General features: G+C 48.1%; 1 protein-coding gene across 1 annotated transcript; it reads right to left on the bottom strand.

Moving 5' to 3' along the window:
- Positions 1–424: 424 nt before the first annotated feature.
- On the bottom strand, positions 425–5339 carry Lrrc55 (leucine rich repeat containing 55). Its single transcript, XM_048360779.1, has 2 exons — positions 4625–5339; positions 425–672 (listed from the first exon to the last, which is right to left on the bottom strand). Exons 1-2 carry the CDS (start codon positions 5337–5339, stop codon positions 437–439), a joined length of 951 nt encoding a protein of 316 aa, XP_048216736.1. The 3' UTR covers positions 425–436.
- Between the last annotated feature and the right edge of the window lie 5225 nt (positions 5340–10564).

Genomic DNA, 10564 nt, shown 5'->3' with positions numbered 1-10564 from the left:
TGACATGGGAAACCATAAAAATTTTTTTTTTGGATGATCCAGCTCACCAGTCCCTCCATTCTGTTTATTTTTTTTTTCTTAATTCTTCTTGGATGGCAAGAGATACCATTGCTGATTTCTCCTCTGGGACCATGTGCTCAGAGCACTGACAAATGGTTATAAAGGGGGTGGCATGGAATTCCTCTCCACTACTAGAAGTAGTAGGTGCCTTGAATGCAAGGGACTAATTGGATTTATCCTGTATCCCCAGTTCCTAAGGGCACAGTGCCTGATCCCCAATTGCACAGATGCTCACACCAAGTTAGTGTCCCGACCTTGTTTGAGCCATGATGGAGGTGCCAGGGCACCAGGGAACCAGAGTGGGCAGCCAAGTGTGGGTGTCCAATGGTCATCAGCAATGGCAGCTGGCAGTATGGAAGGATGAGAGGCACTGATGTCAAATCTCTTCCTCTTCGCTAGCCTTGCTCCAACGATGGCAGCAGTTGGCGGTGATGCCCAGGAGGAAGTTGGTAGCCACAGAAGCAATGGAGACCACAAAGCCCACAAAGGCAATGAAGAGGTAATCATCCAGGGTGAGAGTCAGGTGGCAGGCCTTGAAGCTCTCCTCTGTGAGTGAGAACAGAGGGGCACCCTCCACTTCGGGGGGCCCCCGACACTCAGCCAGCTGAGAATCTGCAACATAGAACATGGGCAAGGTTGAGGTGCCTGGGGAAGAGCAAAATGAACCGGAGAGGACCCCACCCCTTACTGGGTTTCTTCCATACACTCCTAGTTTCTCTATCCTCTGCTGTCTCCTCAGGAACACTCAAGGTATATTTATACCTGTTTTTGTAGGTGTGAGAAATCACTGCTTAGAGAGCTTAGTAATTTGCCAAATGTCCTGCAGTAGTGAACGGCAGAGTCTGAGGCATTTTGTGGGGGCACTGTTGTCTCTTCTAGTAGTTTCTTACTGGTCCAAGGTCCTAAGCCCTCTCCATACACTCGACAGATGAGCGCTCCCTTCAAGCCTGAAGTCTGGTGTGGTCACTCTCAACTCAACACCTTCCCTTTTTAATTTTATTTTTCAGAATAAAAGCCAGACTCCTCACTGTGGGCTCCAAGAATATTTCCCCAGCTCTCTCCTTTTTTTAAAAATTAAATTTTATTGACAAGGTGATGTACAGAGGGGGTACAGTTACATAATAAGGTACAGAATACATTTCTTGTCTTATTTGTTTCACCCTCCCTTATTTTTCTTGCCTCTTCTTTATCTTGCTCCAGCTACACATGCCCTTTTCCCCAGGACCCTATGCAATCTCCTTTCAGTGGGGAGAGGGTGCTTTTGCACTAGTTCCGTATAAAGGGCATTTTCGCTTTGGTTATCTGCACTGCTCATTGCCTTTGGGGTTTTGCTCGGTAACATCTTATTAGTGAGGCCTTCCCTTATGGTTCTGTATGAAATAACACCCTAGTTTTCCTTTCCCCAGGGGAGAAATTCCATTATTTAACTAACAACTCTATCATTTTTCTCTCCTGATATTTATCATTGCCTGACAGTTCATCAGTCATGCATTTTCTCTCTTTGGAGATAAGCTTCTCCCATGGTACGCTCAGCATCAGAACAGTGTAATGTCCAGCACAGGTACACAGTGATGCTTTGTTAAGTGAATATGGGACTCTGAGTCCAAAACCTTAAGTCCATCTACGAACCCGTAGGTCCTTCTGCTAACCTACAGGAAGGGCTTTTCCAGACACAATGAATAGACACAATGAATAGGTCAAGGCAATGGGTTTTGCGGCTCTAAGCCTGGGTTCAAATCTCTTCCATCTCTCACTAGTTTGTGTGAAGGGGGATGCTCCTTTTCTGTGTTGCTGTCTTCTCCAGAATTGACCTCTTCCTCCCAGGGTCACCTCTCTAAGGTCCTGGTGGTTGTCAGTAGTCTGAGCTGAGTCTGCCTTGGAAATAGGAGTGGGGCAGAGGGACAATTCTTCCCTGCAGGGCTGGGCATTGGCTTGAGAGCAAGGCAGCTGCACCTTTGTTCAGGCCATAAATGTTAATTGAGTTTTTACCCCGGGCAAGTCTTTTTCTGTTTTTGTCTTTCTGTGTCTTAGGTTCTGCCTTTATAAGAAGAGCAAGATCCAATTTAATTTTCCTAAGAGTCAGCATGAAGTTTTTTTTTTAACTGTGGAGTATTTAAATTAAGGGTGTATAAAGGCCAAGTGCTCATTATATGATTCTTGAGAGCAGAGAAGAAAATGGATTGATCCTTTTGACAAATGGCTAGGCATCTTCCTTCTCAGAAATGGGAGGTCAGGTTTGAGCTGAGGAGAAGGCAAGCTCTAGATTGAGTTGTCCCTGTAGGTTATTTGCACAGGACTGGGCCAGGATTACATCTGGAGTTGACCTGAGGGATGCACTCTTCTAGAAACGGAAGAGGCTCAGTACCCCAAAATCTGTGGGGTACCTGAGCAGAGGGCACAGACAACTAGAGGGCATGCTGGGAGCGGTCAGCAGTACACACAGGATGCAAGGCGGGAACTGGGGGGCTGACAAAGCTCTCCAGTTAGTCAGATTATAGCCTTGTAGTATCCTTAAGTTCTTCTTGTCTGAATCTTTCTTAAAAAACAAAACAAAACAAAAGACAAGTGAGACTCTGACAAAGAAAAATGGGAAGAAGGGTGGGGGGAGACCTAAAAGGGACCCCATCACTTAGCTATATCTGCATTGGCAAGGGTTTCCCCCCCTCCCCAATGAGGAACTGTGGTAAGTGTAGCATGGGACAAATGAGCCCTAGGGAGGAACTGGGGACCTGGGTTTCTAGCAATGGCCTGCTTGTCTCTTATTATGGGTCTGTGGATGGTCTCTGTCCCTCTCTGGAGCTGTGGTCCCTAAAGAGCTGCTAGGATCATGTTTTCCTCTCTTGCCTTCTGGGACCCTAGGCCTCTGCAGGGAAGCAGGGATTTTTAGAGACTGGAGGGGTCCCTCTGTGACTCTCGCTAAGCACTCAAGGGCCCTTTCTGTCACGAGTGACAGGAGCCAGAGGAGACACAGTCTGCAGAAGCTGGGCTGGCGGGGAGCAAGCACCAGGCAGCCACCTCCTCCTGCCCCCCACCCTTGTCCCATCTCAGTCCCCAGCTATTTCAGTCCCAGAGAACTTCCTCCCACAGCTCTGTGGAAACACTGGAATCGTGACCCACAGCCCCCCCTTATACTATTTTGGTCTAGGGCTCCCCACTCAGTCATCCTTTCTATCCTGCCTCATTCAACACTATATGTTTTTTTTTTCTGAGCAGACTGAGTCCAGGTTCTGGGATGGAACCCTAGTGACTACTATTACTCGAAGGCTGGGAACCTTTGTTCGGTGTGGTCCCACAGGAGAGCTGGTGGCTGAGGCCACTGCTGAACTTTGTTGGCTTCTAGGCCAGGCTTAGACAAACTGAGTGAGACCAGGACCTATCAAACCTCTAGGACTCCATCAGGCCCCCAATACAGTCTCCAGTTGGGACTGGCAGATTCAATTTGCTACATCTCAGCTCTTCTTCTCAGCTTCTCATCCAAGAGCACATCTTGAAGGCTCTGTTGAAGTCCTCTGGGAAGACCACAACTTGGACTGTTAGCCCAGGGCCTGACTCTTGAGGATATATGATCAGAGGATAGGCTAATGTCCAGGGTTCCAATCCTGACTGAACATCACTTAGTACCTGAGTGAGTAACATGGGAAAACCATGATACCTCTCGGCATCCTGTTTTTTAATTACAGAGAGTAGGGCTTCATGTGAGCTCTTGTGAGGGTAAGATGGGCTAAAGTACAAAATAAGCTTAGAATAAGGCCTGGCAGATAGTAAGTATTAAAATAAATAGTACTACTCATTACCAGTTCTCCAAAGGAATTAAAAAGGAGCCTGGTTGTGCAGAACAAATGCTGAGAAGTCAAATGAACCTGAGCTTTATCGCCCTAGTGCTTTGTACGTGAGATGACTCAGGACAAGCCTTTTCCCATTCTCAGTCTCATTTTTATTTCCCCCTGTAAAATGGGAATGATAAAAAGTGGATTCAATGAGATAAATGGATGCCAAGCGCTTAGGTGTGAGGAAAGCTGAATAAACATCTCTTAGGAGAAAGCTTTCCTACTTGTTGATGATCTGGCTGCTCGCTTAGGTTACAAACACCACTGGAGCAAGGAGACGTCTGTTTTACTAGCAAAATAATTCCCCAGGCTTGCATGCATTGCAAGAATTCAACAAATGTGTCCAGTGCTGGTGTCTCCCACTTATAATCTTAGCTACTCAGGGGGCTGAGGTATGAGGATCATGGTTCAAATCCAGCCGTGGCAGGAAAATTGGTAAAATTCTGAATCCCCAATAGCCACCCCCCCCCCAACACCCCAAGTTGGAAGTAGTGGTAGAGCATTAGGCTTGAGCAAAAATTCTCAGGAACAGCACTCAGGCTCTGAGTTCAAGCCCTCAGGACTGGCAACCCACCCCCCCCCCCCCCCCCAATTTACCAAATGTTTGTTGATTGAAAGAACAGATGCACAAAGTGGGATTCCTGGAGGTCTCACTTTTGGGGGGAGCTTATGCTTTAGGAATCTCCCCCCTTTCCACCCTTCCACCCCCATGGCCCAGTCCAGCCACGGCCTCTTACCCGCTGTACAGCGCTGGATTCGGTTTCGCAGCCATTTTAGCAGCGGCTCCATGGTGCAGCCACAGACCCAGGGATTGCCCCCAATCTGCAGCGTCACCAGTCCGGGCAGACCCTCCAAGGCCTCGAGGCTGAGGAAGGCCAGGCCTCCGTAGCTGAGATCCAGATCCCGGAGCTGCACGAGGCCCTGGAAGGCCTGGGGGTGGACTCTGCGAAGCCACGGGTTATGACTCAGGTCGATGTGCACGAGCCCGTGGGCCTCCTGGAACATGTCTGCCGGCACGTGGCTCAGGTTGTTGTAGCTCAGATCCAGGTGTACCAAACGCTTGGCATGCAGGAAGAGACCTGGGGGCAGCTCCACCAAGGAATTGTTGCGCAAATCCAGCACTTGCAGCTGGATGTAGCATGTGAGGTAGCCTGGCGGAACAGCCGTGATGCGGTTGTGGGCCAGGCTGAGGTTGCGGGTGTCCCTCGGCAGGTCTGGGGGCACAGAGAATAACCTCTGGCTGCTGCAGTCCACCACCTGGTTGTGGCAGGTACAAAGGACTGGGCAACTGGTACCTGCGTCCAAGTGCATGACACCAGCTGCCAAAAGGAGGGAGACCAACAGCATGGCTGGGTGGAAGGGCCCAGGCCAGGGAAGCTGCGCCCAGGTGTCACCCATCTTAGGCAGCTGGCAACAGCAGTGCTGAAGGAAGCCCATGAGGGCTGGGTCCATGGGTCCAACAATCAGTGCATGGGGAGGCCCGAGTCCTGAAGGCCTGGCTGTTGAGCATGGAGTGTTCGGGGCTTAAGCCTTCCCTGGGGCCTCTAAGCACCAAAGGGCATCTTGAGATCCACAGAAAAATCTCTTTTTTTGGAGCCTAGAGGGGGGGCAGAAATCCAGCAGAGGCCTCCCAGGCTATGAAAAGATGATCAAAACTTGAAAAAGGAAAGGGATGAGGATGGCACTGGAACAGATGCCAGCAGGTCCTGAAAGGGACCCTGCAGCTTGTTTGTACACCCGCTAGCCCATGCCTGCTGGATGCTTTCTCTTGACACTGAGTCTCAGAGGTGGGGGGCGGGGGCAAGGGAGATGAAAGGTGGCCTTTCAAGGTCCTGGCAGTTCTAAGAAAGTTTATGTTCTGCCTCAGGTCTGAGACTGATTAGGAATTCAGGGCTGCATTGGAGTCTCCAGCATGCAAGGTCTCAGAGGCCACTTTTCCTGGTGGTCCAGTGGGCTTGAGTTCAGGGAGGCCCTGGGTGGGAATTTGGGGAAAGGAACCTAGGAGCAAGTTGGTCTCCATGAGCCTCAGTGGCTACAGGAATCCCCAAGGATGCTCTTGGCTCCCCAGGAAGAAGAAAGAGCACCCCTAGTGATTTGCCACTATCGGGGCCACCACAGCTGGGAAACTGTCGAGTGTAGGAGGTCCAGGGTGAGGGTCAGCTAGGAAAACCCTGACAGCGTCTCCAAGTTGCTTCTCCCTCAGGTGGCTGTGTTTTCAGCAGGTGGAGGCAGAATTCACTCTGTCAACAAGGAAAGCATTCAGGAAGCGAGAGCCAGTGCCCTGGACATCCCTGTCCTCTTTAACCATATCCCTTGTCCCACCTCATTCATTCTCTTCCCTTTCTCTCTTCCTCCTGTCTGTCTTCTTGGATCCCACTCTAGCCAAAGTTCTCCGTTTCCTGTTTCAGAGGAGGACCATGTTGAGTTCAGAGCCCAGCCTTACGTCGCTATCACGGTGAACAATGATGCACCCCACCTGACCTACAGCTGCCCTCCTCCCTGGCTTCTGTCCTCAGCTGGATGTATCTGTAGATGCTCATAGCTCTGTCCTCTTCAACACTAAACACCCCACCCTCGAACAACCCCCGACAAAAAACCTGTCTCGACACTCTGATTGTCTGCACACCCCTTTCAAACACTTTCAGTACCTCTCTCTCTCTCTCACACACACACACACGTTCAGAAGTTCACACTTTTCCATTTTTCTCCTTCCTTCTCTACACACACTTTTATAGAATCCCCCACCCCGCCTGCCCCGTGTGCTCCCACCCTCTCTCCCCCAATCCACCCTCTCAGTCCCAGCATCCATTTCCACTCAACACTCTACTCGCCAGCTCCCTGCCCCCAGCTCGAGCCCACACCCACACTTGGTCAGGCAGAGAGATGCAGAAGTGTGGCACACCCAGAGCCTTGTCCCACAGGTCACCCTCCGTGTTACAGCCTCTTCCTTGCCCACTGGCTGTCCTCACTTGTCCTCTTCCCCCCCCCCCCCTTTTCTCTAGCATTGATTCTCTTCCCACCCCCTCTCCCCATTGCTTCCAGCCTCAATTTTGCTTCCTGGGAAATCACCCCATGGCCTCTTTATTCAGATTTGTTTTTTCTAAGCCCTAAGGGCTCCCATTCCCCTCCCACAGGCCCCTCAGGAGCCTACTCACTCGGTTCCAAGGACACAGCCATCAATCTGCCGCAGACTCGGGATCTCCCTCCCTCATGCTGGAATCCCGCTTGCTTGTTTGCTGGCTGGCTGGCTCTTTGGCTGCTTGCTTCAGAGCCGAATGCCTACTGGGATCGTCCTCCTCCCCCGGCTCTCTGTTTCCGTGGTTCCTGGATCCCAGGCTAGCATCTTCTGTGGTTTCCTGTTCAGTGGTCTCCTGGGTGCTTCTTTTACCCAGAACGGGAATCTGAGAAAGGATGCTTAAAAGAAAGTTCACAGAATTGGGATGCTTCTTTCTGAAACTCAGCTGGTGCTGAGGCTGCTGGGTGTGTGGCTTCTGCCAGAGCCACGTCTTCCCCTCCCTTCTTTTTTCCTCCCTCTCTCCCCTCCTTCTATCCCTCTCCCTCCCCCCTCTCTTTTTCACCCCTCCTTTTTTTCCTCGAGGGCCAGGTAATGACGTTTCACTGTCTCTTAGCAACTGCCTCCACATCTCTGAGCAACAGGAGAACTGGCTACAGACCCCACTAAGATGAAAGAGGAGAGAAAAAAGTACTCAGCAGAGCACACAGCCAGCCGTAGAGAGAAGGGAAGAAAGGGAGAGGAGGGTAGGCAGCCCCGGACAGAGGTAGGGGAGAGGAGCAGGCCGGCAGGGAGGGTAAAGGGGGTCTATCTAGCAGGAGAGCTTGGGGTAGGAATCTCAGATGTGAGAGGGTAAATTTAAGGGAATCAGATCCCGGAGGGAAACTAGAGAGGCCTTAGAATAGAGATAAGGACTTAGTGGATGGGGGGGAAAATAAAGAAGGGAGTGTTGATCACATGAATAAGGACAGAGGTAAAGATATGCACATGATGCTCCATGCTTGATGAGCCCTCTCTCTTCAGTCACCGAATCACATTTGCGACTCGCCTCATCCCAGGTGGGTCTCATTGTGTTCTAGTCTCCAGTACCAGGTAGCAGATTGAAGGTGGTTAGGGACCATTCTAGGTGAGAAACCTTCTCCTTATTATTTGATTGTCCATAAGTTCCCTGCCACGAGCGAGCTCTCTGGGGCTGGGAGCTTTGGCTGGAGCCAACCAATTTCCCCTTGGCTTTGGATCTGAGAATCTTTGGGACAAATGGCCAACTGCCTGGGGCTTTGTAGACACTCGGCTGGGCCTGTAGGGCTCTAGAAATGGACAGGAAAGCCTTGTTCTTTCTTCTTTCTTGTAGGCCCCAGGGATTCCCTCTGACGTCTTGTTCCCTTCACTTAATCCTGTATCCTGTTCCTCCTACATACACAGACTGACTTCCTACAAGGGTGAAATTTTCACATCTTTTTTTGTTGACTTATTGAACAAATTTATTGCTGTCCTACGTTTAAAACGTTGGCTTGGCTAATTGGTTTGATCAAAGAGCTGCTTATTTCCTTTAAAAAATTATCTCCTTCCCTATTTTCCCTCTCTTCTTCCATACCTCCCTTTCCCTCCCAACTTTCTCTCTTTCTCTCCCTGTCTCTGTCTTTGTCTCTCTCTAGGGTCTTGTTGTAATCTAGGCTGGCCTAGAACTCATGATCCTTCTGACTCTACATCCCCATGTGTGTATCCTCCATGTCTGGCTTCATTCCTTTTTTTAACAATGAATACTCTTTGTTCATTCACTGTGTATGAAAAAATTGGCCAGGTGGTGGGTTTATAGTTGCTAAGTTGGGCAAGTCCCTCATGGAGCTAATATTGGCTTTGGGTTTTCAATCAGCTGACTTGGGCTTTATGTATTTAAGTAATGCTATAGGTCTTTGGGAGAGCCAATAATGCTGTCCTAGAAGACAAGTGTGAATTTATACAGGTTCTGAGTACTTACTATATGGCCAAGACGGTTGGCATTGTCCTCCAAAATGTGGTTATAGGAAGTTAGTTTCCCTATGTACTCTATATCACAAACATTTGGAACTGCTTATGTCCCAGAGGGTCTAGCCCAGAGTAACATGGTAGACATTTCAGAAATGACTAAATCTGTGGAGATAAGTGTAATTTACATCCCTCCCTCCCCCCCCGTGTGTGTGTGTGTGTGTGTGTGTGTGTGTGTGTGTGTGTTGGTACTGGAGCTTAAACTTAGGCCTTGGATGCTGGTACTGTGGCTTAAACTCAAGGCCTGAATACTGTCTTTTAGCAATGTCTTGAGAAATGGCTCCACTTTTCATTTTTCTGCTGGTTAATTGAAGATAAGCGTCTCATGGAGTTTTCTGCTAGAACCCTGATCTCAGCCTCCTGAGTAGCTAGGATTACAGTGTGAACCGCTTGTGCCTGGCTATCTCCTTCTCTTAAAAGAAAGCAATGGTTCTTTCATCTCATTTATGAGCTCAGAGAAAAAAATCTTAATCTTAAATCAGAATTAAGGACACATTGAAACAAGCAGTTCAACTGTAGGACTGTTGGCCTCAGGAAGGCAAAGATAGCACCTTCTTTTAACTTAAAAAAAAAAAGGCAGAAAACAAAATTGTCTTACCAGAGAGAATAATGGAAGGTAATGATGACAAGCCAGGAGAGGTATTTAGCACAATTCAACATTCAACACTAAAAACAAATAAAAAAGATGCAGCCTTCTTTTGTTTTGTGTATGTGATAAAGTTTCCATTTACATTAACAGTAGTAATAGACCAAAAGGAAATATCAGTGACAGTGTCCTTAAAAACTTGGATCTAGTCAAGAACGTCTGCATTTGAAACTTCACATTTTCAACCTGTGAATGAGGGCTCATCATAATAACTGCTAACTTGTGAGGTGATTTCATGTACATGAGTCATTACTATAATAAAGCACTTAGAGCAATACACAGCACTTCAGACAGTTATTTTGGATGAACAAATAAAAACCAAGAGTCGGGTAAAAATACTGAAGTAGTTATGTAGCAAGGCAAACAAATAAATTGCACACAACTGGGAAAGGAAGAAGGGAGAACACTGCATTTGTTGATGATACAAGTGGATTCTTGTGCTTGAGGAGTTACAAAACCTGTAGAAAACCCTACTTCAGGGACATTATGATTGCCCATAATATTTTCTATAAAAGCCAAGTCCAATGAGGTAAAGATACTTGAAATGACTTTTTAGTTTTAATCATTCTATGACTCATCAAGAGATTCTCTGAATCCCAAACTGGTTTTGTGGCATGAGAAAGCAATGTTTGCTCTCAAATCAGTTTGAGAAACAGTGTGTTAAATGAGATGAGAGAAACTTATTCATTGGGAGATTTCTCTGAAGAAGTTTTCTCATTTGTGATGTACAAATGTGCATCACAAGTGAGAGCTTTGGGGGACAAAGGAGATGGAATAGCTAATATTGTCTAATCTTAATTTGGATCTCTATTTTCTTCCTACCTTTCTACCCTCCTTTTGTTCTACCCCTCTAAATTCAAGAGGCCTTGCTAGGCAAGTGCTCTACCACTAGAGCCACATCATCCTTAGCCCTTTTGCTTTGTTTGTTTGATTTTCAAATAGGGTGTTGTGTTTTTGCCTGGGATGGTCTTGGACAAACCAAGATTCTCCTAT

This window comes from Perognathus longimembris, chromosome 13 (genome assembly GCF_023159225.1).
Source record: "Perognathus longimembris pacificus isolate PPM17 chromosome 13, ASM2315922v1, whole genome shotgun sequence".
Lineage (NCBI taxonomy): Eukaryota > Metazoa > Chordata > Mammalia > Rodentia > Heteromyidae > Perognathus > Perognathus longimembris.
This window is presented reverse-complemented; position numbering and strand designations above follow the sequence as displayed.